The sequence below is a fragment of the Oncorhynchus clarkii genome, chromosome 9 (assembly GCF_045791955.1).
Source record: "Oncorhynchus clarkii lewisi isolate Uvic-CL-2024 chromosome 9, UVic_Ocla_1.0, whole genome shotgun sequence".
In the NCBI taxonomy this organism is placed as follows: Eukaryota; Metazoa; Chordata; class Actinopteri; order Salmoniformes; family Salmonidae; genus Oncorhynchus; species Oncorhynchus clarkii.
The window spans coordinates 7,706,594-7,734,093 of NC_092155.1; the positions used below are offsets into that span (position 1 = coordinate 7,706,594).

Below are 27,500 nucleotides of genomic sequence, written 5' to 3' on the forward strand. Positions count from 1 at the left end.
CTAATGTAGCAGGTGGACTATAACTAGTCTAATGTAGCAGGGGGACTATAACTAGTCTAATGTAGCAGGTGGACTATAACTAGTCTAATGTAGCAGGGGGACGATAACTAGTCTAATGTAGCATGGGGACTATAACTAGTCTAATGTAGCAGGTGAACCATAACTAGGTTAATGTAGCAGGGGACTATAACTAGTCTAATTTGGCAGGGGACTATAACTAGTCTAATGTAGCAGGGGACTATAACTAGGTTAATGTAGCAGGGGGACTATAACTAGTCTAATGTAGCAGGGGGACTATAACTAGTCTAATGTAGCAGGGGACTATAACTAGGTTAATGTAGCAGGGGGACTATAACTAGTCTAATGTAGCAGGGGGACTATAACTAGTCTATTGTAGCAGGGGACTATAACTAGTCTAATTTAGCAGGGGACTATAACTAGTCTAATGTAGCAGGGGACTATAGCTAGTCTAATGTAGCAAGGGGGACTATAACTAGTCTAATGTAGCAAGGGGACTATAACTAGTCTAATGAAGCAGGGGACTATAACTAGTCTAATGTAGCAGGGGACTATAACTAGGTTAATGTAGCAGGGGGACTATAACTAGTCTAAAGTAGCAGGGGGACTATAACTAGTCTAATGTAGCAGATGGACTATAACTAGTCTAATGTAGCAGGGGGACTATAACTAGTCTAATGTAGCAGGGGGACTATAACTAGTCTAATGTAGCAGGGGGACTATAACTAGTCAATTGTAGCAGGTGGACTATAACTAGTCTAATCTAGCAGGGGGACTATAACTAGTCTAATGTAGCAGGGGGACTATAACTAGTCTAATGTAGCAGGGGACTATAACTAGTCTAATGTAGCAGGTGGACTATAACTAGGTTAATGTAGCAGGGGACTATAACTAGTCTAATGTAGCAGGGGACTATAACTAGTCTAATGTAGCATTGGACTATAACTAGTCTAATGTAGCAGGGGGACTATAACTAGGTTAATGTAGCAGGAGGACAATAACTAGTCTAATGTAGCAGGGGGACTATAACTAGTCTAATGTAGCAGGGGGACTATAACTAGTTTAATGTAGCAGGGGGACTATAACTAGTCTAATGTAGCAGGGGGACTATAACTAGTCTAATGTAGCAGGGGACTATAACTAGTCTAATGTAGCAGGGGGACTATAACTAGTCTAATGTAGCAGGGGGCTATAACTAGTCTAATGTAGCAGGGGACTATAACTAGGTTAATGTAGCATTTGGACTATAACTAGTAACTAGTCTAATGTAGCAGGGGGACTATAACTAGTCTAATGTAGCAGGGGACTATAACTAGTCTAATGTAGCAGGTGGACTATAACTAGTCTAATGTAGCAGGGGGACTATAACTAGTCTAATATAGCAGGGGGACTATAACTAGTCTAATGTAGCAGGTGGACTATAACTAGGTTAATGTAGCAGGTGGACTATAACTAGTCTAATGTAGCAGGGGGACTATAACTAGTCTAATGTAGCAGGTGGACTATAACTAGTCTAATGTAGCAGGGGGACTATAACTAGTCTAATATAGCAGGGGACTATAACTAGTCTAATGTAGCAGGTGGACTATAACTAGTCTAATGTAGCAGGGGGACAATAACTAGTCTAATGTAGCAGGGGGACTATAACTAGTCTAATGTAGCAGGTGGACTATAACTAGGTTAATGTAGCAGGGGACTATAACTAGTCTAATTTGGCAGGGGACTATAACTAGTCTAATGTAGCAGGGGACTATAACTAGTCTAATGTAGCAGGGGACTATAACTAGGTTAATGTAGCAGGGGGACTATAACTAGTCTAATGTAGCAGGGGGACTATAACTAGTCTATTGTAGCAGGGGACTATAACTAGGTTAATGTAGCAGGGGGACTATAACTAGTCTATTGTAGCAGGGGACTATAACTAGTCTAATGTAGCAGGGAACTATAACTAGTCTAATTTAGCAGGGGACTATAACTAGTCTAATGTAGCAGGGGACTATAACTAGTCTAATGTAGCAAGGGGACTATAACTAGTCTAATGTAGCAAGGGGACTATAACTAGTCTAATGTAGCAGGGGGACTATTACTAGGTTAATGTAGCAGGAGGAAGATAACTAGTCTAATGTAGCAGGGGGACTATAACTAGTCTAATGTAGCAGGGGGACTATAACTAGTCTAATGTAGCAGGGGGACTATAACTAGTCTAATGTAGCAGGGGGACTATAACTAGGTTAATGTAACAGGGAAATATAACTAAGTTAATGTAGCAAGGGGACTATAACTAGTCTAATGTAGCAGGGGGACTATAACTAGTCTAATGTAGCAGGGGGACTATAACTAGGTTAATGTAGCAGGGGACTATAACTAGGACTATAACTAGGTTAATGTAGCAGGGAGACTATAACTAGGACTATAACTAGGTTAATGTAGCAGGGAGACTATAACTAGGACTATAACTAGGTTAATGTAGCAAGGGGACTAAATCTTCAGTCATTAAATACGTACTAATACATGAACTGAAAATATCACATTGATTTCTCTCTCACTCCTGTCTGCATCCCTTTCTATCCGTCTTTACTTGGATAGTGAAGTGCAACATTGTTGCCTTTCAAATCAACCAGCTGATGAGGTCTGACCCCAAGCTGTCGCTTGAAAACTTGCAATATTGTTTCAGCTAGTCTGAACCATCAGAGTTTCCCGTTCCTGTGAGCTTGGGACAGGCACAGCTGTTTTTCTCAAAGTGAAAATATGTTCAGGTATTTTATGAAGTCTCAACTGGATAACAGAGCATGACATTTTGATCTTTCACGCCGAGGCCTGCTGATTATTGACGGGTAGAAGAGTTTTGGAAAGAGTTTTCAAATGCTGTGAGGAACTGTTTTCATTCATACTTAGACAATAAGAAATCAGACATCTCCAAAATGGGCAACTCCTACATTTGCTCGCAGCAGACCAGTTAACCTACTTCTACAAGGTGACCAGTTAACCTACTCTACAAGGTGACCAGTTATCCTACTTCTACAAGGTGACTAGTTATCCTACTTCTAACAGGTGACCAGTTATCCTACTTCTACCAGGTGACCAGTTAACATACTTCTACCAGGTGAACAGTTAACCTACTTCTACAAGGTGACCAGTTATCCTACTTCTACCAGGTGACCAGTTATCCTACTTCTACCAGGTGACCAGTTATCCTACTTCTACCAGGTGACCAGTTTTCCTACTTCTACCAGGTGACCAGTTATTCTACTTCTACCAGGTGACCAGTTATCCTACTTCTACAATGTGACCAGTTATCCTACTTCTACAAGGTGACCAGTTATCCTACTTCTACCAGGTGACCAGTTATCCTTCTTCTACCAGGTGACCAGTTATCCTACTTCTACCAGGTGACCAGTTAGACTACTTCTACCAGGTGACCAGTTATCCTACTTCTACCAGGTGACCAGTTAACCTACTTCTACCAGGTGAAGGAGCTGACCCCCCCCCCATTCACATCAATGAAGCCACAGTGTAGAGGGTAAAAAGCTTCAAGTTCCTTGGCGTGCACATCACTGAAAACCTGAAATGGTCCCTGCACACAGACAGAGTGGTGAAGAAGGTGCAACAGCGCTTCTTCAACCTCAGGAGGCTGAGGAAATTCATCTTGGCGCCTAGGACCATCATGAACTTGTACAGATGCACCATTGAGAGCATCCTGTCGGGCTGCATCGCCACCTGGTGCAGCAACAGCACCGCCTGCAACGGCAGGGCTCTCCAGAGGGTGGTGTGGTCAGCCCAACGCATCACCGGGGGGGGGGGGGGGGCAAACTACCTGCCCTCCAGGACAACCTATAGCACCCGATGTCACAGGAAGGCCAAGAAGATCATCAGGGACCTCAGCCACTCAAGCCTGTTCACCCGGCTACCACCCAACAAGGCGAGGTCAGTTAAGATGCATCGAAGCTGAGACCGAGAGACTGAAAAAACAGCTTCTGCCTCCAGGACATCAGACTGGCTATTAAATAGCGTTCACTTGCTGGCCTCCGCCCAGTACCCTGCCCAGAACCTTAGAGGCTGCTGCCCTATGTACATAGAGTCATCGAACACTGGTCACTTTAATCATGTTTACATACTGTTTCATCCACTTTAAATGTACATACTGAATTCTAGTCATGGCTCATCCTACATAACTACTACTACTTCATATGTATATACTATATTCTAGTGTGTGTAGTCTTTGTTTTGTTGGAGCTAAAAACACAAGCATTTAGCTAGGTATTACTGAACTGATGGCGCTAGAAACACAAGCATTTAGCTAGGTATTACTGAACCGATGGCGCTAGAAACACAAGCATTTAGCTAGGTATTACTGAACCGATGGCGCTAGAAACACAAGCATTTAGCTAGGTATTACTGAACCGATGGCGCTAGAAACACAAGCATTTAGCTAGGTATTACTGAACTGATGGCGCTAAAAACACAAGCATTTAGCTAGGTATTACTGAACCGATGGCGCTAGAAACACAAACATTTAGCTAGGTATTACTGAACCGATGGCGCTAGAAACACAAGCATTTAGCTAGGTATTACTGAACTGATGGCGCTAGAAACACAAGCATTTAGCTAGGTATTACTGAACTGATGGCGCTAGAAACACAAACATTTAGCTTGGTATTTCTGAACTGATGGCGCTAGAAACACAAACATTTAGCTAGGTATTACTGAACCGATGGCGCTAGAAACACAAGCATTTAGCTAGGTATTTCTGAACTGATGGAGCTAGAAACACAAACATTTAGCTAGGTATTACTGAACCGATGGCGCTAGAAACACAAGCATTTATTTAGATAGGTATTACTGAACTGATGGCGCTAGAAACACAAGCATTTAGCTAGGTATTACTGAACCGATGGCGCTAGAAACACAATCATTTATTTAGATAGGTATTACTGAACTGATGGTGCTAGAAACACAAACATTTATTTTGATAGGTATTACTGAACCGATGGCGCTAGAAACACAAGCATTTATTTAGATAGGTATTACTGAACTGATGGCGCTAGAAACACAAGCATTTAGCTAGGTATTACTGAACCGATGGCGCTAGAAACACAAACATTTAGCTTGGTATTTCTGAACTGATGGCGCTAGAAACACAAACATTTAGCTAGGTATTACTGAACTGATGGTGCTAGAAACACAAGCACTTAGCTACACCTGCCATAACATCAAGACATCTGTTGTATGTGTCCAATAAACTTGATTTGATTTGTATTGAGTATGTGTGTGTGTTACAGTATGACGTGTGGACTGTAAATTAATTGTATGGAAAGTCAAATCTGTTCTCTAATTGGCTTAAATCAGCACTGTTGGATGTTGATTCTGTTCTCTGATTGGCAGAGTGTTGATGGACCCACCCATGGGTACAGTAGGGATGACAGGGTCGATGGAGGAGGGCTTAGCCTTGACAGGAATGGGTGTGGTTGGTCCGTTCACCATCACATGACCTGAAAAGGAGACACATGTGGAGGTCAAGGGTCAAGTTTCAAGACTGGGATTGCAAATCAATCAATTAATAAATTAATAAATCATCACTCAAAAATATATTTATAAAGCTGTTTAACATCAGCAGTAGTCACACAGTGCTTTTACAGTTACCCGGCCTAATGCCCAGAGAGCAAACAGAAGCAGAATAACAGGTAGCTGGCCTAAAGCCCCCCAAAGACCAAACAGAAGCAGAATAACAGTTACCTGGCCTAAAGCCCCAAAAAGACCAAACAGAAGCAGAATAACAGTTACCTGGCCTAAAGCCCAGAGAGCAAACAGAAGCAGTATAACAGTTACCTGGCCTAAAGCCCCCCAAAGACCAAACAGAAGCAGAATAACAGTTACCTGGCCTAAAGCCCAGAGAGCATACAGAAGCAGAATAACAGTTACCTGGCCTAAAGCCCAGAGAGCAAACATAAGCAGAATAACAGTTACCTGGCCTAAAGCCCAGAGAGCAAACAGAAGCAGAATAACAGTTACCTGGCCTAAAGCCCAAAGAGCAAACAGAATCAGAATATTAGTTACCTGGCCTAAAGCCCCCCAAAGACCAAACAGAAGCAGAATAACAGTTACCTGGCATAAAGCCCCCCAAAGACCAAACAGAAGCAGAATAACAGTTACCTGGCCTAAAGCCCCAAAAAGACCAAACAGAAGCAGAATAACAGTTACCTGGCCTAAAGCCCAAAGAGCAAACAGAATCAGAATAACAGGTAGCTGGCCCAAAGCCCAGAGAGCAAACAGAAGCAGAATAACAGTTACCTGGCCTAACGCCCCAAAAAGCAAACAGAAGCAGAATAACAGGTAGCTGGCCCAAAGCCCAGGGAGCAAACAGAAGCAGAATAACAGTTACCTGGCCTAAAGCCCAGAGAGCAAACAGAAGCAGAATAACAGTTACCTGGCTCAAAGCCCAGAGAGCAAACAGAAGCAGAATAACAGTTACCTGGCCTAAAGCCCCAAAAAGCAAACAGAAGCAGAATAACAGTTACCTGGCCTAAAGCCCAGAGAGCATACAGAATCAGAATAACAGGTAGCTGGCCCAAAGCCCAGAGAGCAAACAGAAGCAGAATAACAGTTACCTGGCCTAAAGCCCCCCAAACACCAAACAGAAGCAGAATAACAGTTACCTGGCCTAAAGCCCAGAGAGCAAACAGAAGCAGAATAACAGTTACCTGGCCTAAAGCCCCAAAAAGCAAACAGAAGCAGAATAACAGTTACCTGGCCTAACGCCCCAAAAAGCAAACAGAAGCAGAATAACAGTTACCTGGCCTAAAGCCCAGAGAGCATACAGAATCAGAATAACAGGTAGCTAACCCAAAGCCCAGAGAGCAAACAGAAGCAGAATAACAGTTACCTGGCCTAAAGCCCCCCAAAGACCAAACAGAAGCAGAATAACAGTTACCTGGCCTAAAGCCCAGAGAGCAAACAGAAGCAGAATAACAGTTACCTGGCCTAACTCCCCAAAAAGCAAACAGAAGCAGAATAACAGTTACCTGGCCTAAAGCCCCAAAAAGCAAACAGAAGCAGAATAACAGTTACCTGGCCTAAAGCCCAGAGAGCAAACAGAAGCAGAATAAGTTACCTTGCCCAAAGCCCAGAGAGCAAACAGAAGCAGAATAACAGTTACCTGGCCCAAAGCCCAGAGAGCAAACAGAAGCAGAATAACAGTTACCTGGCCCAAAGCCCAGAGAGCAAACAGAAGCAGAATAACAGTTACCTGGCCTAAAGCCCAGAGAGCAAAGATAAGCAGAATAACAGTTACCTGGCCTAAAGCCCAGAGAGCAAACAGAAGCAGAATAACAGTTACCTGGCCTAAAAGCCCCAAAAAGCATACAGAAGCAGAATAACAGTTACCTGGCCTAAAGCCCAAAGACCAAACAGAAGCAGAATAACAGTTACCTGGCCTAACGCCCCCCAAAGACCAAACAGAAGCAGAATAACAGTTACCTGGCCTAACTCCCCAAAAAGCAAACAGAAGCAGAATAACAGTTACCTGGCCTAAAGCCCAGAGAGCAAACAGAAGCAGAATAACAGTTACCTGGCCTAACTCCCCAAAAAGCAAACAGAAGCAGAATAACAGTTACCTGGCCTAAAGCCCCAAAAAGCAAACAGAAGCAGAATAACAGTTACCTGGCCTAAAGCCCAGAGAGCAAACAGAAGCAGAATAAGTTACCTTGCCCAAAGCCCAGAGAGCAAACAGAAGCAGAATAACAGTTACCTGGCCCAAAGCCCAGAGAGCAAACAGAAGCAGAATAACAGTTACCTGGCCCAAAGCCCAGAGAGCAAACAGAAGCAGAATAACAGTTACCTGGCCTAAAGCCCAGAGAGCAAAGATAAGCAGAATAACAGTTACCTGGCCTAAAGCCCAGAGAGCAAACAGAAGCAGAATAACAGTTACCTGGCCTAAAAGCCCCAAAAAGCATACAGAAGCAGAATAACAGTTACCTGGCCTAAAGCCCAAAGACCAAACAGAAGCAGAATAACAGTTACCTGGCCTAACGCCCCCCAAAGACCAAACAGAAGCAGAATAACAGTTACCTGGCCTAAAGCCCAGAGAGCATACAGAAGCAGAATAACAGTTACCTGACCTAAAGCCCAGAGAGCAAACAGAAGCAGAATAACAGTTACCTGGCCTAAAGCCCAGAGAGCAAACAGAAGCAGAATAACAGTTACCTGGCCTAAAGCCCCAAAAAGCAAACAGAAGCAGAATAACAGTTACCTGGCCTAAAAGCCCCAAAAAGCATACAGAAGCAGAATAACAGCTGAATAACAACTCCGTGGAGAGGAGCAAAAGTAAACTTGTGTTGGTACCCAGGTAGTGCAGTAGTTTCTGTGCTCTGTTCTGGACTGGCTTCATGATAAACAGGTTCCGGTTCTCATCTATAAACTGAGTGTCCACTGTACTGTGTAGAAATTGGTGATTACTCAGAACATTCTGGAGGAAGGGGATGTTGGTCTGAGAGAGAGAGAGAGAGAGAGAGAGAGACAGAGAGAGTGCGAGTGAGAGAGAGACAGAGAGTAAGAGAGACAGAGAGAGAGAGACAGAGAGTGAGAGTGAGAGAGAGGAAGAGAGAGAGGGATTGAGAGGGAGGGAGAGAGAGAGAAAGGGCCAGAGAGAGAAAGAGAAAAGAGAGAGAGAGAGAGAGAGACAGGGAGTAAGAGAGACAGAGAGAGAGAGAGATTGAGAGAGAGAGTGAGAGTGAGAGACAGAGAGACAGACAGAAAGAGATAGAGAGTGAGAGTGAGAGAAAGACAGAGTGAGGGAGACAGGGAGAGAGAGAGAGATCATTTAAATATTAATTAATGGAATATGTTTGTTTTTGGATGTGGTGGGGAGGGGGGGGGGGGGTAGGGAGGGAATGAAGGAGAAAGTAAACCATCGTTTAACTGTGTACATTTCATAAATTTTTAACATGATGTGAAATGTAGTCACACAAACACACACACGCACCACACACACACACACACTCACGGAACTCAGAGCTTTGGAGCTGGATAACAGTGAAAAGACATCTCCTGGGAGAGAGCGAGAGTGTGTGTGTGTGTGTGTGATCTGCAGCCAAGTCGCTCAAGATCCACAGAACCTGTGGTCCATTTGCTCAAACAGTGAGATTTTATTGGTGTCGCAGAGGAGATGTAGACCTACTTACCGAGACGCTACACTCAGCACTTTAAATACACAAAGAGAGAGAAAAGACAAACCCAATTTTGAAAAAACAAATCAAATTTTGATAAACTCTCATATCAATTTGGTGAAATGCCACAGTGTGCAATCACAGCAGCTGTAATGAGTCTCGTTGGTGGAAGGAGAGGAGGACCAAAATGCGGCGTGGAAAGTGTTCGTCATGTTTTAATGGAACAAACTGAACACCACACAAAATAACAACGAAGAGAAAACGAAACAGTTCTGCCAGGTGAACAGACACTAAACAGAAATGAAACACCCACAACCAAAATGGGGAAAACAGGCTCCCTTAGTATGATTCTCAATCAGAGACCACGAACGACACCTGCCTCTGATTGACAACCATACTAGGCCAAACACATAGAAATATAACAACATAGAAAAAAGAACATAGACTACCCATCCCAACTCACTGCGGAGTCTGGGTTAAAGAGTTACTGCTGAGTCTGGGTTAATGAGTTACTGCTGAGTCTGGGTTAATGAGTTACTGCTGAGTCTGGGTTAATGAGTTAATCTAATGAGTCTGGGTTAATGAGTTACTGCTGAGTCTGGGTTAATGAGTTAGCCTGCGGAGTCTGGGTTAATGAGTTACTGCTGAGTCTGGGTTAATGAGTTACTGCTGAGTCTGGGTTAATGAGTTACTGCTGAGTCTGGGTTAATGAGTTACTGCTGAGTCTGGGTTAATGAGTTACTGCTGAGTCTGGGTTAATGAGTTACTGCTGAGTCTGGGTTAATGAGTTACTGCTGAGTCTGGGTTAGTGAGTTACTGCTGAGTCTGGGTTAATGAGTTACTGCTGAGTCTGAGTTAATGAGTTACTGCTGAGTCTGAGTTAATGAGGAGGAATAGAGAGCGAGAAAGAAAGGAAGGAATAGCGGTTGGGAGACTGCTAGGTAGCATACGATACATTCATAGCTCTACTTCCTGTATGTGTAAAATAATGACGGTGAGCTGTCTGGGCTAAATCAGGGTCACATTAAACCTGTTACTACAGTGGGCTAAATCAGGGTCACATTAAACCTGTTACTGCAGTGGGCTAAATCAGGGTCACATTAAACCTGTTACTGCAGTGGTCTAAATCAGGGTCACATTAAACCTGTTACTGCAGTGGGCTAAATCAGGGTCACATTAAACCTGTTACTGCAGTGGGCTAAATCAGGGTCACATTAAACCTGTTACTGCAGTGGGCTAAATCAGGGTCACATTAAACCTGTTACTGCAGTGGGCTAAATCAGGGTCACATTAAACCTGTTACTGCAGTGGGCTAAATCAGGGTCACATTAAACCTGTTACTGCAGTGGGCTAAATCAGGGTCACATTAAACCTGTTACTACAGTGGTCTAAATCAGGGTCACATTAAACTTGTTACTGCAGTGGGCTAAATCAGGGTCACATTAAACCTGTTACTGCAGTGGGCTAAATCAGGGTCACATTAAACCTGTTACTACAGTGGGCTAAATCAGGGTCACATTAAACCTGTTACTGCAGTGGGCTAAATCAGGGTCACATTAAACCTGTTACTGCGATGGGCTAAATCAGGGTGACATTAAACCTGTTACTGCGGTGGGTTAAATCAGGGTCACATTAAACCTGTTACTGCAGTGGGCTAAATCAGGGTCACATTAAACCTGTTACTGCAGTGGGCTAAATCAGGGTCACATTAAACCTGTTACTGCGGTGGGCTAAATCAGGGTCACATTAAACCTGTTACTACAGTGGGCTAAATCAGGGTCACATTAAACTTGTTACTGCAGTGGGCCTAATCAAGGTCACATTAAACTTGTTACTGCAGTGGGCTAAATCAGGGTCACATTAAACCTGTTACTGCAGTGGGCTAAATCAGGGTCACATTAAACCTGTTACTGCAGTGGGCTAAATCAGGGTCACATTAAACCTGTTACTGCAGTGGGCTAAATCAGGGTCACACTGAGTGATACTCCTTGGTAGTCTTAAACAAATCTACTTTGAAACTAGAGTATCCACCTCACACACATAGTTATGGGCTTAAAAACAGAAGACACCTGTACCATGTCAGATATAGAGTTGAAATGTATTACATTTTTGAGTTTGCAATCCAATATTACACTTTATACACACCACAGAAGACTGAAAAACAACACAAATGTTTGACAGAGAAACACTGGATAAAATTTTTTTTTTAAAAAGAAGAAATTATTTAAAAATGTAATAACATTCCACCCATGGTGCCACTAGAGGGCGCTTTGATCAGGAAAGGGAAAGGGCTACGTCACGGTATAATCACACCACAGATAATCTATTATACTATGCTAGTAGTCTATGGTGTAATGGCTGTATACTCAAGAATGTATGGTCTACTCTCTGCTAGCTAGCTATATGCATATAGAGGAGAGTGCATGGTGGTAGACAGAGGGACTAACTGTTATACAGTATGGAAAATGAATTAACCTCAACCCAATGGATAAGAGGGTCATACTGTAAAACTGTAGCGTTGCTCCTCTCTCTCTCTCTCTCTCTCTGTCTCTCTCTCTCTCTGTCTCTCTCTCTCTCTCTCTCTCTCTCTCTCTCTATCCAACTGTCTCTCTCTATCTATGCTACTGCCTTTCTCTCTCTATCCAACTGTCTCTCTCTCTCTATTCAACTGTCTCTCTCTCTCTCTATCCAACTGTCTCTCTCTCTCTATTTAACTATCTCTCTCTCTGTCTCTCTCTCTCTCTCTATCCAACTGTCTCTCTCTATCTATGCTACTGCCTTTCTCTCTCTATCCAACTGTCTCTCTCTATCTATGCTACTGCCTTTCTCTCTCTATCCAACTGTCTCTCTCTCTCTATTCAACTGTCTCTCTCTCTCTCTCTCTCTATCCAACTGTCTCTCTCTCTCTCTCTATCCAACTGTCTCTCTCTCTCTATTCAACTGTCTCTCTCTCTCTCTCTCTATCAAACTGTCTCTCTCTCGTTCTCTCTCTCTAACCAACTGTCTATCTCTCTCTCTCTATCCAACTGTCTCTCTCTCTCTCTCTATCCAACTGTCTCTCTCTCTCTCTCCCTCTATCCAACTCTCTCTCTCTCTCTCTCTCTCTCTCTCTCTCTCTCTCTATCTCTCTCTCTCTCTCTCTCTCTCTCTATCCAACTGTCTCTCTCTCTCTCTCTCTCTCTCTCTCTCTCTCTCTATCCAACTCTCTCTCTCTCTAAATCCAACTGTCTCACTTTCTCTCTCTATTCAACTGTCTCTCTCTCTCTCTATCCAACTGCCTCTCTCTCTATCCAACTGTCTCTCTCTCTCGCTCTCTCTATCCAACTCTCTATCCATCTATCCAACTCGCTCTCTCTCTCTCTCTCTCTCTATCCAACATTTTCTCTCTCTCACTCTTTACAATATCAATATAATTAAAATCACAATAATCAAAATTGTCAACAGGACAACAGTAACAACAATATTCAAGGGTCAAATTAACCTTGAACATCGAACAATGACAATAACAAAGTCACAGAGGACATGTGCAGGTTGGTTGGTTTAAGGAAATGGCACTCCAATTGTTTTATATTTTGTCGATTTTGGGCAGATAGCACTGCTAGTACTTTATCTCCCCCACCTCTCTCTCCCTCTGCCTCTCCCACTCTCTCTCTGTCTCTCTATCTCTCTCCCCCTCTCTCTATTCCTCTCTCACCTCTCTCTCCCTCTCCCTCTCCCACTCCCACTCTGTATCTCTCACCCCTTCTCTCTATTCCTCTCCCTCTCTATTCACCCCCCCCTCTCTCTCTCTCTCTCTCTCTCTCTCTCTATCCCCCTCTCTCTCTCTCTCTCTCTCGCGCTGTCCACTCTACCCCTCTCTCTATCCCTCTCTCTCTCTCTTTCTATCCCTCTCTCTCGCTCTTTCCACTCTACCTCTCTCTCTTTCTATTTTTGTGACCAAATAAATATGTCCTGAGTGAGTTTGAGTCATCAGTGTGTGTCTGCGTGTCTGTGTGTCTTTGTGTCTGTTTGTGTGTGTGCATCCATGCATGTCTGCACACACACACACACACACACACACACAGTGCAGTTGCTAACACACACAGCCTTGCTCATTTGAACTGACAGTATCAATGCCATCGTTATTCAAGCGTTCAATAAGGCCTTAGTCTGCATCCCTTATATGAGTGTGGGGTGCATACATGTGTGTCTATGTGTGTGTCTGCAGACAGACAGACAGACAGACAGTTGGATAGAGAGAGAGACAGTTGGATAGAGAGAGAGAGAGAGACAGTTGGTTAGAGAGAGAGACAGTTGGATAGAGAGAGAGAGAGAGAGAGAGAGAGAGAGAGAGAGAGAGAGAGAGAGAGAGAGAGAGAGAGAGAGAGAGAGAGAGAGAGAGAGAGAGAGAGAGAGAGAGAGAGAGAGAGAGAGAGAGAGAGAGAGAGAGAGAGAGAGAGAGAGAGAGAGAGAGAGAGAGAGAGGAGACGGACCCACTGGTTGCCCTCTAGGTTACAGAGAGCTGGTAGTCCCATCCACCAAACTACCAGGTGTTAAACAGGGAAGAGACTCAGGGGGTATGCTAATTTGGTATAGAGCAGACCTAACCCACTCTATTAAATTAGTCTAAATTGGAACAATTTACATGTGGAAGAAAAACAAAATAAAATCATCTTAAAAGAGAAAAATGTCCTCCTGCTTGCTACCTACACCCCCCCCCCCCCCCCCCCCCAGAATCCCATACTTTAATAAAAGACAGCTTCTCCATCCTGGATCGGGGGGGGGGGATCAACCATTTCCAGGCCCAGGGACACGTACTAGTCTGTGGCGACCTAAATGCCAGAACCGGACAAGAACCTGACACCCTCAGCACACAGGGGGAAAAACACCTACCTGGAGGTGACAGTATTCCCTCCCCCATATTCCCCGCTAGACAGAACTATGACAACATAACCAACAAAAATCTAATCAAATCAAATTTGTATAAATGATTCGGGAGACAGACTCAGGAATGTAATATTGTTTTTTTATTAAACCCAAATTACGGTGTGCAAAGGCACGGGGATGAAGACTACGGGGATGAAGACTACGGGGATGAAGACCACGGGGAGGAAGACTACGGGGATGAAGACCACGGGGAGGAAGACCACAGGGATGACGACCACGGGGATGAAGACTACAGGGACCAAGACTACGGTGATGAAGACCATGGGGATGAAGACTACGGGGATGAAGACTACAGGGAGGAAGACTACAGGGAGGAAGACCACAGGGAGGAAGACTACGGGGATGAAGACTACGGGGATGAAGACTACGGGGATAAAGACTACGGGGATAAAGACTACGGGGATGAAGACCACAGGGATGAAGACCAGGGGATGAAGACTACGGGGATGAAGACCACGGGGAGGAAGACCACGGGGAGGAAGACTACGGGTAGGAAGACCACGGGGATGAAGACTACGGGGATGAAGACCACAGGGATGAAGACTACGGGGATGAAGACCACAGGGAGGAAGACTACGGGGAGGAAGACCACAGGGATGAAGACTACGGGGATGAAGACCACGGTGATGAAGACCACTGGGAGGAAGACTACGGGGAGGAAGACCACGGGGATGAAGACCACAGGGATGAAGACCACGGGGATGAAGACCACGGGGATGAAGACTACGGGGATGAAGACCACGGGGAGGAAGACTACGGGGATGAAGACCACGGGGATGAAGCATGCACCCTTGTGGGGCCCCAGTGTTGAGGATCAGCGGAGTGAAGATGATGTTTTCTACCTTCACCACCTGGGATGGTGCCAATCAGGAAGTCCAGGATGCAGTTGCACAGGGCGGGGTTCAGACCCAGGGCCTCAAGTTTACTGATGAACTTTGAGGGTACTATGGTGTTGAATGCTGAGCTATAGTCAATAAACAGCATTCTTGCATAGGTATTCCTCTTGTCCAGATGGGTCAGGGCAGTGTGCAGTGTGATGGCGGTTGCATCGTCTGTGGATCTTTTGGGGCAGAAAGCAAATTGAAGTGGGTCTAGGATGACAGGTAAGGTGGAGGTGATATGATCCTAGACTATTCTCTCAAAGTACTTCATGATGACAGAGGTGAGTGCTACTGGCCAATAGTCATTTAGTTATTAAGTTACCACTGCCTTCCTGGGTACAGGAACAATGGTGGCCATCTTGAAGCATGCGGGGACAGCAGACTGGGATAGGGAGAGATTGAACATGTCCATAAACACACCAGCCAGCTGGTCTGCACATGCTCTGAGGATGTTTGATTGCCTTGTGAATAACAATTTATATTCTGCCATATCATCAGTGGCATTGTTAAATGAAGTGGTTCACGCTTTCAGTTTCGCACCAATGCTACCATCTTTCCACAGTTTCTGGTTGGGGTAGGTTTTAATAGTCACAGTGGGGACTACATCTTCCTTATGAACTCAGTCACCGTATCCGTGTATGCGTCTAGATTATTTTCGCACGCTACCCAGAACATATCCCAGTCCAACATGATCAAATCTGTAGCGTGGATTCTGATTTGTCAGACCAGCGTTGAATAGTACGAAGCACGGGCACTTCCTATTTGAGTGTCTGCCTATAGGACGGGAGGAGCAAGATGGAATCGTGATCAGATTTGCCGAAAGGAAGGCGGGGGAGGGCCTTGAAAAGTTTGAAAAGCAATGGTGGAGAATCTTGTTGGCGCTAGTAGGACAGTCAATATGTTGACAGAATTTTGGCAGCCTCAGATTTGCTTTGTTAAAATCCCCAGCTACAATAAATACAGCCTCAGGATATGTGGTTTCCAGTTCACATAAAGTCCAGGGAGGTTCTTTGAGGTTTCGGCTTGAGGTGGGATGTATAAAAGGCCGTGGCGATGACGGAGGAGAATTCTCTTGGGAGATAACATGGTCGGCATTTAATTAGGAGGTCGGGTGAACAAATTGACTTGAGTTCCTGTATGATCCTAGAATTACACCATTAATCATGAAACACACCCCCCCGCCCTTCTACTTAGAGTTATTCCTGTCTGCGAGATGTATTACTCCGACAGAGTATCCCGAGGGAGCCGTGAAACAAAGTATGTTACAGGACCCGATGTCTGAAATCCTTTTAATCAACTTTATTATCTAAAGACTGAACATTAGTGAGGTCAAACCAGAGGTCAAACCAGAGGTCAAACCAGCAGGTCGCCTCGAGTGCCTCTCCTCTGCCGGCGACGTTTTGGGTCGGCCTCTGGAATAAGTTACTCTGGGAGGAGAGTGCTCCAGGGAAGTCATGTTCCTAGCCGTAATGTTGTTCTGCTGTGTTACTGTCACTCTAATATGCAATAGTTCTTCCCCGGGCTGTATGTAATGACGCAAAACATTTCCTGAGCTAATAACGTATAAAATACTGCAAAGTTTTCTTAGTCACGATACTGCGATCTCCATCGGCACCATCTTGTAAACTAGTTCATCTGATTCAAGTAATAATCAAGGGCTTGATGATTCGTTGACACATTGAATCAGGTGTGCTAGATGTGGAATAGTTCAACTACATGGAACGGCTGGGGATCCCCGGGAGAGAGGTTTAAAAACCACTAAGGCAGTGTCAAGAGAAGTGTCATAACATATTTAGAGTGGCGCAACTATGACAACATAACCAACTATGACAACATAACCAACTATGACAACATAACCAACTATGACAACGTAACCAACTATGACAACATAACCAACTATGACAACATAACCAACTATGACAACATAACCAACTATGACAACATAACCAACTATGACAACATAACCAACTATGACAACATAACCAACAAATAGGGGTCACAACTCCTGCAGCTCTGTCGCACGCTGGGTATGTACATGTCAATGGTAGGCTTCGAGGGGACTCCTATGGTAGGTGCACCTATAGCTCATCTCTTGGCAGCAGTACTGTACTGTAGACTATTTTATCACTGACCTCAACCCAGAGTCTCTCAAATTGAAAAACCTATCCAACCAAAAACATAGAGACCCAGAAAACCTGAGCCTACACTTTGTTTTTTGGGGGTGAATCACATAAACAAATACAGAAATACACTACGGACAACTTCCTGGACAAAATGTTCAACAAGAAGGAACTTCAGAAATCAGCTCAGTGTAATTGAAGCATCCATAGATTCTAACCACTTCTAGGAAAATTGGAAACACTAAACAAACAACAACACGGAGAGTTATCTATCCAAAACGGAGATGTGTGGATAAACCACTTCTCCAATCTTTTTGGCTCTATAACAAAGAACAAACAACAAAAACATATAGACTTGAAGTCGGAAGTTTACATGATCAATTACAAATGTTAGAATCAGCTATCAAAGACTACAAGAACCCACTGGATTATCCAATTAACTTCAACGAACTACATGATCAAATACATGGGAAACATCCGGCACCATACAGCACCTAGATCTTCGGCAGAGATTTTGTCAGACCTGGGAAGCAACACAAACAAACACACACAAACATTTCTTTCCACAGGGCCATTGGGTGAGACAGGGATACAGCTTAAACCCCACCCTCATCAACATACATTTGAAGTCAGAAGTTTACATAAACTGAGTCATTAACCTGTTGAGTGTAGGGGGCAGTATTTTGATGTTTGGATGAAAAATATACCCAAATGAAACTGCCTATTTCCCAGGCCCAGAATCTATAATATGCATATAATTGTCAGATTAGGATAGAAAACACTCTACAGTTTCCATAACTGTCAAGATATTGTCTGTGAGTATAACAGAACTGATATTGCAGGTGAAAACCTGAGGAAAATCCAACCCGGAAGTGCTGTTTTTTCTGAAAGCTCTCTGTTCCAATGCCTGCCTTCGCTCCATTTAAAGGGATATCAACCAGATTCTTTTTCCCATGGCTTCCCCATGAAGTGAACAGTCTTTAGACATAGTTTCAGGCTTACAAACCTGACTGGCAAGGAGGCCTACAAACCTGACTCAGTTACACCAGCTCTGTCAGTAGGAATGGGCAAAAAATTCCCCCAAAGGAAGCTTGTGGAAGGCTAGCCGAGACATTTCCCTCTCAACTGATCTAGTGACACAACAACCTATTCATTTCTCCATCCCTCTCTCTCTTCCATTTTCCTTCTCTCTCTCGCTACCCCTGCCTCCATCCCTATCTTTCTTTCCCTCCTCTCCATCTCTCTTTGTCTCTATTTGTCTCCGCCTTTCCATTCTTCTCGCTCTCTCTCCCTCTCTCTGTCTGTGTTTGTCTGTGTTTCTCTCTCTCCCTCTCTATGTCTGTGTTTGTCTGTGTTTGTCTCTCTCTACATCTCTCTGTCCGTGTTTGTCTCTCTCTCCATCTCTCTGTCCGTGTTTGTCTCTCTCTCCCTCTCTCTGTCCGTGTTTGTCTCTCTCTCCATCTCTCTGTCCGTGTTTGTCTCTCTCTCCCTCTCTCTGTCTGTGTTTGTCTCTCTCTCCCTCTCTCTGTCCGTGTTTGTCTCTCTCTCCCTCTCTCTGTCCGTGTTTGTCTCTCTCTCCCTCTCGCTGTCTGTGTTTGTCTCTCTCTCCATCTGTCTGCCGTGTTTGTCTCTCTCTCCCTCTCTCTGTCTGTGTTTGTCCGTGTTTGTCTCTCTCTCCATCTCTCTGTCCTTGTTTGTCTCTCTCCATCTCTATGTCTGTGTTTGTCTCTCTCTCCATCTCTCTGTCCGTGTTTGTCTCTCTCTCCCTCTCTCTGTCCGTGTTTGTCTCTCTCTCCCTCTCTCTGTCCGTGTTTGTCTCTCTCTCCCTCTCTCTGTCCGTGTTTGTCTCTCTCTCCATCTCTCTGTCCGTGTTTGTCTCTCTCTCCCTCTCTCTGTCCGTGTTTGTCTCTCTCTCCCTCTCTCTGTCCGTGTTTGTCTCTCTCTCCATCTCTCTGTCCGTGTTTGTCTCTCTCTCCCTCTCTCTGTCTGTGTTTGTCTCTCTCTCCATCTGTCTGTCCGTGTTTGTCTCTCTCTCCCTCTCTCTGTCTGTGTTTGTCCGTGTTTGTCTCTCTCTCCATCTCTCTGTCCTTGTTTGTCTCTCTCTCCATCTTTATGTCTGTGTTTGTCTCTCTCTCCATCTCTCTGTCTGTGTTTGTCTCTCTCTCCTTCTCTATGTCTGTGTTTGTATCTCTCTCCATCTCTCTGTCCGTGTTTGTCTCTCTCTCCCTCTCTCTGTCTGTGTTTGTCTCTCTCTCCATCTCTCGGTCTGTGTTTGTCTCTCTCGCCCTCTCTCTGTCCGTGTTTGTCTCTCTCTCCCTCTCTCTGTCCGTGTTTGTCTCTCTCTCCCTCTCTCTGTCTGTGTTTGTCTCTCTCTCCCTCTCTCTGTCTGTGTTTGTCTCTCTCTCCATCTCTCAGTCTGTGTTTGTCTCTCTCGCCCTCTCTCTGTCCGTGTTTGTCTCTCTCTCCCTCTCTCTGTCCGTGTTTGACTCTCCCTCCCATCTCTCTCTCCCCCACATCTCTTCTTTCTCCATCTCACTCTCGTTCTATCTTTTCTCTTTACTAATCTTTTCTTCGCCCCATCACTCTGTACCGTGATTAGAGTCTGAATAGAGGGATGTCAGGTAATCTGTCTTTCCCCCCTCTCCTCTCCTCTCCGTCTCGCTCACTCCATCTGTGTCTCGTTCCCTTTATCCCTTGGGTCTAAACAACTGGGCCGTGGCTGGGAACAAGACAAACAGACACACACGCATGTTGACACACACACCTCGCACACCTGGCAGCGTGAAATAAAATACACACACACACACACACACACACACACACACACACACACACACACACACACACACACACACACACACACACACACACCAAAACAGAGATAACCTTAAACTCTGGCAGCATATGTACAAACATACATGAAAACAGACACCGACGCACACACAAATGCAAGGACGTTAGTGTACTGAACAGTTGGGCGTTGATCCATTTCTCTAGATGAATGACAGGTTTGTTTACTGAGTCAGGGTGGCAGCCCCATGTGTGTGTTCTGTGTGTGTGTGTGTGTGTGTGTGTGTGTTCATGCAAAGCCTGGTTTCCACTGACTATCAGTGACATTAAATCAATTAACTACCATTTCACTAGGCTAGATAGCTTATAACACTAGATAATACCAGTCATTATAACACTAGATACATTATAACACTAGATACATTATAACACTAGATACTACCAGTCATTATAACACTAGATACATTATAACACTAGATACATTATAACACTAGATACTACCAGTCATTATAACACTAGATACATTATAACACTAGATACATTATAACACTAGATACTACCAGTCATTATATCACTAGATACATTATAACACTAGATACATTATAACACTAGATACATTATAACACTAGATACTACCAGTCATTATAACACTAGACACATTATAACACCAGATACATTATAAAACTAGATACTACCAGTCATTATAACACTAGATACTACCAGTCATTATAACACTAGATACATTATAACACTAGATACATTATCACACTAGATACATTATAACACTAGATGCATTATAACACTAGATATATTATAACACTAGACACTACCAGTCATTATAACACTAGATACATTATAACACTAGATACATTATAACACTAGATACATTATAACACTAGATACATTATAACACTAGATACATTATAACACTAGATACATTATAACACTAGATACTACCAGTCATTATAACACTAGATACATTATAACACTAGATACATTATAACACTAGATACTACCAGTCATTATAACACTAGATACATTATAACACTAGATACATTATAACACTAGATACATTATAACACTAGATACATTATAACACTAGATACTACCAGTCATTATAACACTAGATACATTATAACACTAGATACATTATAACACTAGATAGTACCAGTCATTATAACACTAGATACATTATAACACTAGATACATTATAACACTAGATACATTATAACACTAGATATATTATAACACTAGATACATTGTAACACTAGATACATTATAACACTAGATACATTATAACACTAGATACATTATAACACTAGATACATTATAACACTAGATACATTATAACACTAGATACTACCAATCATTATAACACTAGATACATTATAACACTAGATACTACCAGTCATTATAACACTAGATACATTATAACACTAAATACTACCAGTCATTAAAACACTAGATACATTATAACACTAGATACATTATAACACTAGATAAATTATAACACTAGATACTACCAGTCATTATAACACTAGATACATTATAACACTAGATACATTATAACACTAGATACATTATAACACTAGATATATTATAACACTAGATACATTATAACACTAGATACATTATAACACTAGATACATTATAACACTAGATACATTATAACACTAGATACTACCAGTCATTATAACACTAGATACATTATAACACTAGATACATTATAACACTAGATACTACCAGTCATTATAACACTAGATACATTATAACACTAGATACATTATAACACTAGATACATTATAACACTAGATACATTATAACACTAGATACTACCAGTCATTATAACACTAGATACATTATAACACTAGATACATTATAACACTAGATAGTACCAGTCATTATAACACTAGATACATTATAACACTAGATACATTATAACACTAGATACATTATAACACTAGATACATTATAACACTAGATACATTATAACACTAGATACTACCAATCATTATAACACTAGATACATTATAACACTAGATACTACCAGTCATTATAACACTAGATACATTATAACACTAAATACTACCAGTCATTAAAACACTAGATACATTATAACACTAGATACAATATAACACTAGATAAATTATAACACTAGATACTACCAGTCATTATAACACTAGATACATTATAACACTAGATACTACCAATCATTATAACACTAGATACATTATAACACTAGATACTACCAGTCATTATAACACTAGATACATTATAACACTAAATACTACCAGTCATTAATACACTAGATACAATATAACACTAGATACAATATAACACTAGATACATTATAACACTAGATACTACCAGTCATTATAACACTAGATACATTATAACACTAGATACTACCAGTCATTATAACACTAGATACATTATAACACTAGATACATTATAACACTAGATATATTATAACACTAGATACATTATAACACTAGATACATTATAACACTAGATACATTATAACACTAGATACATTATAACACTAGATACTACCAGTCATTATAACACTAGATACATTATAACACTAGATACATTATAACACTAGATACTACCAGTCATTATAACACTAGATACATTATAACACTAGATACATTATAACACTAGATACATTATAATGATAATTAATTTTGATGGTATAGAATGCCCTTCTTGCCATGTCTCTCAGATCGTTCACAGCTTTGTGGAAGTTACCTGTGGCGCTGATGTTTAGGCCGAGGTATGTATAGTATTTTGTGTGCTCTAGGGAAACGGTGTCTAGATGAAATGTATATTTGTGGTCCTGGTGACTGGACCTTTTTTGGAACACCATTATTTTGGTCTTACTGAGATTTACTGTCAGGGCCCAGGTCTGGCAGAATCTGTGCAGAAGATCTAGGTGCTGCTGTAGGTCCTCCTTGGTTGGGGACAGAAGCACCAGATCTTCAGCAAACAGTAGAAATTTGACTTCTGATTCTAGTAGGGTGAGGCCTGGTGCTGCAGACTGTTCTAGTGCCCTCACCAATTCCTTGATATATTTGTTGAAAAGGGTGGGGCTTAAGCTGCATCCCTGTCTCACCCCCCAACTCTGTGGAAAGAAATGTGTTTTTTCGCCAATTTTAACCGCACACTTGTTGTTTGTGTACTCAAATTTCATAATATTGTATGTTTTTCTCCCACTTTCCATCAATTTGTATAGCAGACCTTCATTCCAAAGAGTCGAAAGCTTTTTAGAAATTAACAAAGCATCAGAAGACTTTGCCTTTGTTTCGGTTTGGTTGTCAATTAGTGTGTGCAGGTTGAATACATGGTCTGTCATACGGTGTTTTGGTAAAAAGCCAATTTGACATTTGCTCAGTGCATTGTTTTCACTGAGGAAATGTACAATTCTGCTGTTAATGATAATGCAGAGGATTTTATCAAGGTTGCTGTTAATGATAATGTAGAGGATTTTCTCAAGGTTGCTGTTAATGATAATGTAGAGGATTTTCTCAAAGTTGCTGTTAATGATAATGCAGAGGATTTTCTCGAGGTTGCTGTTGATGATAATGCAGAGGATTTTCTCAAGGTTGCTGTTAATGATAATGCAGAGGACTTTCACAAGGTTGCTGTTGATGCATATACCACTGCATTTATTGGGTTAAAATGTGTCTCCACTTTTGTGGATTGGGGTGATCAGTCCTTGGTTCCAAATATTGGGGAAGATGCCAGAGCTGAGGATGATGTTTAACCTCTCTAGGATAGGGGATGCTAGCGTCTCACTTGGCCAAAAGCCAGGGAAAATGCAGCGCAGCAAATTCAAATAAAATTATAAAAAAATCTAACTTTCATTAAATCACACATGTAAGATACTAAATTAAAGCTACACTCGTTGTGAATCCAGCCAACATGTCAGATTCTAAAAAGGCTTTTCGGCGAAAGCATAAGAAGCTTTTATCTGATGATAGCACAACAGTAAACAAAGAGAGTAGCATATTTCAACCCTGCAGGCGCTACACAAAATGCAGAAATAAAATATAAATCATGCCTTACCTTTGACGAGCTTCTTCTGTTGGCACTCCAATATGTCCCATAAACATCACAAATGGTCCTTTTGTTCGATTAATTCCGTCGATATATATCCAAACTGTCCATTTATTTGGCGCGTTTGATCCAGAAAAAAACAGCTTCCAATTTGCGCAACATCACTACAAAATATCTCAAAAGTTACCTGTAAACTATGCCAAAACATTTCAAACTACATTTCAAACTACTTTTTGTAATACAACTTTAGGTATTTTTAAACGTTAATAATCGATCAAATTGAAGACGGGTCTATCTGTGTTAAACACAGGAAGACAACAAACCAACGCTACTTGTCAAGTCTTGCGCAACTCTCAACAGTGTTACGCAGTGTTACGCAGTTCCTAGATGGCCGTACTTCTTCATTGCACAAATTAATAACCTCAACCAAATTCCATAGAGTGGTGACATCCAGTGGAAGCGGTAGGAACTGAAAACACGTTCCTAAGAAATATTGTTTCCCAATGAGAACTCACTGAACAGACAGAGACCTAAAAAAAAAAATATCTGAATGGTTAGTCCTCTGGGTTTTTCCTGCTACATAAGTTCTGTTATACTCACAGACATGATTCAAACAGTTTTAGAAACTTCAGAGTGTTTTCTTTCCAAATCTACTAATAATATGCATATCTTATATTCTTGGCATGAGTAGCAGGAAGTTGAAATTGGGCACGCTATTTATCCCCTATACTGCCCCCTATAAGAAGTTAAGAGATTAAGTATACCCAATTGTAGTATTACTTATTACTTCATTGTGTTGAGGATACCATCAACACCACAGGCCTTTTTGGGTTGGAGGGTTTGTATTTTGTCCTGTAGTTCATTTAATGTAATTGGAGAATCCAGTGGGTTCTGGTAGTCGGAGATGGTTCTAAGATTTGTAATTTATCATCTATATGTTTTTGCTGTATGTTGTTTGTTACAGAGCCAAACAGATCGGAGAAGTGATTTATCCATCCATTTAGATAGTTAACTCTGTAACAATGTTGTTTGTTACAGAGCCAAACAGATCAGAGAAGTGATTTATCCATCCAGTTTAGATAGATAACTCTGTAAGAATGTGGTGTGTTACAGAGCCAAACAGATCAGAGAAGTGATTTATCCATCCATTTAGATAGATAACTCTGTAACAATGTGGTGTGTTACAGAGCCAAACAGATCAGAGAAGTGTTTCATCCATCCATTTAGAGAGATAACTCTGTAACAACGTTGTGTGTTACAGAGCCAAACAGATCAGAGAAGTGATTCATCCATCCATTTAGATAGATAACTCTGTAACAATGTGGTGTGTTACAGAGCCAAACAGATCGGAGAAGTGTTTCATCCATCCATTTAGATAGATAACTCTGTAACAATGTGGTGTGTTACAGAGCCAAACAGATCGGAGAAGTGTTTCATCCATCCATTTAGATAGATAACTCTGTAACAACGTTGTGTGTTACAGAGCCAAACAGATCGGAGAAGTGTTTCATCCATCCATTTAGATAGATAACTCTGTAACAACGTGGTGTGTTACAGAGCCAAACAGATCGGAGAAGTGTTTCATCCATCCATTTAGATAGATAACTCTGTAACAATGTGGTGTGTTACAGAGCCAAACAGATCGGAGAAGTGTTTCATCCATCCATTTAGATAGATAACTCTGTAACAATGTGGTGTGTTACAGAGCCAAACAGATCGGAGATGTGTTTCATCCATCCATTTAGATAGATAACTCTGTAACAATGTGGTGTGTTACAGAGCCAAACAGATCGGAGAAGTGTTTCATCCATCCATTTAGATAGATAACTCTGTAACAATGTGGTGTGTTACAGAGCCAAACAGATCGGAGAAGTGTTTCATCCATCCATTTAGATAGATAACTCTGTAACAATGTGGTGTGTTACAGAGCCAAACAGATCGGAGAAGTGTTTCATCCATCCATTTAGATAGATAACTCTGTAACAACGTTGTGTGTTACAGAGCCAAACAGATCGGAGAAGTGTTTCATCCATCCATTTAGATAGATAACTCTGTAACAACGTGGTGTGTTACAGAGCCAAACAGATCGGAGAAGTGTTTCATCCATCCATTTAGATAGATAACTCTGTAACAATGTGGTGTGTTACAGAGCCAAACAGATCGGAGAAGTGTTTCATCCATCTATTTAGATAGATAACTCTGTAACAATGTGGTGTGTTACAGAGCCAAACAGATCGGAGATGTGTTTCATCCATCCATTTAGATAGATAACTCTGTAACAATGTGGTGTGTTACAGAGCCAAACAGATCGGAGAAGTGTTTCATCCATCCATTTAGATAGATAACTCTGTAACAATGTGGTGTGTTACAGAGCCAAACAGATCGGAGAAGTGTTTCATCCATCCATTTAGATAGATAACTCTGTAACAACGTTGTGTGTTACAGAGCCAAACAGATCGGAGAAGTGTTTCATCCATCCATTTAGATAGATAACTCTGTAACAATGTGGTGTGTTACAGAGCCAAACAGATCGGAGAAGTGTTTCATCCATCCATTTAGATAGATAACTCTGTAACAATGTGCGCTGAGAGACAGGAAGCAAGTTCAGGGAGTGAATCATTTAAATAAATGAATGAAAACATCATATAAAACAAGAAACACGAACAACGACGTGATACAGGAACAATGACGCCTGGCGAAGAAACCAAAGGGACATATAAAGGACAGGTAACCAAGGAGACGATGGAGTCCAGGCGAGTGTCATTGTGTGCTGGTGACAGGTGTGCGCCTGGTGACCTAGAGGCCGGAGAGGGAGCACACGTGACCCTGTCTGTCTGTCTGTCTGTCTGTCTGTCTGTCTGTCTGTCTGTCTGTCCGCCGCAGGACGCCCGCCAGGATGTCGATCCCGGGGATCAGGAGCGGACCGGTCACCTCTGCTAAGGCACGGGAGAATGACAACCGAGAGCGCCGGAGAGAGAGCATACGTGACAGTACCCCTCCCCGGCTCGCTCGGCTCCAGCCGCAGGACGCCAACCACAGGTGACGATCCCGGGGATCAAGAGTGGACCAGAAACCTGACGAAACCGGCAGAGGAGTGAGGGCCTGATGAGCCGGCTGAGACCTCCCCGGTTGCCTTGGTTGAGGCATGGGAACCTGTTCACCCAGCTGAGGCCTCCCAGGTAGCTCCGGCTCCAACACCAGGACCCGACATCACCCCCGACACATAAAACAAAACAAAAACAACCCTTAGTTGAGTCATCATTCCGATGTTTCTGTTTGTGTTTCTTGTTTTGTTTATTGTTTATATGTTTATTAAACAATAACCCTGAAGCTTCCCGACTCTCAGTGTATATCGTTACAAACTCTTTGTGTTGTTGTTTGTTTAAAGTTTACGCATTTTACGAGAAGTGGTTAAATTCTACAGATTCTACAATGACATTGAGCTGATTTCTGACGCGCTGTTCCATCTTTATCCATAGTGTATGTCTGCATTGTTTTAGTGATTCACCACGTTGATGTCATAGGCTCAGGTTTTCTGGGACTCT

The 27,500-nt window shown here is 42.3% G+C and overlaps 1 protein-coding gene across 1 annotated transcript in view; it reads right to left on the reverse strand.

The window, feature by feature from the left end:
• Positions 1 to 27,500, reverse strand: part of LOC139415808 (pyruvate carboxylase, mitochondrial-like) — a 403,045-nt gene that overhangs the window by 81,493 nt on the left and 294,052 nt on the right. Inside the window, exons 12-13 of the mRNA XM_071163915.1 lie at positions 8,356 to 8,500; positions 5,418 to 5,507 (exon numbers count right to left, since the gene is read on the reverse strand). Of these exons, the coding sequence (XP_071020016.1) occupies positions 5,418 to 5,507; positions 8,356 to 8,500 (235 nt within the window). The remainder of the gene's footprint in view (positions 1 to 5,417; positions 5,508 to 8,355; positions 8,501 to 27,500) is intronic.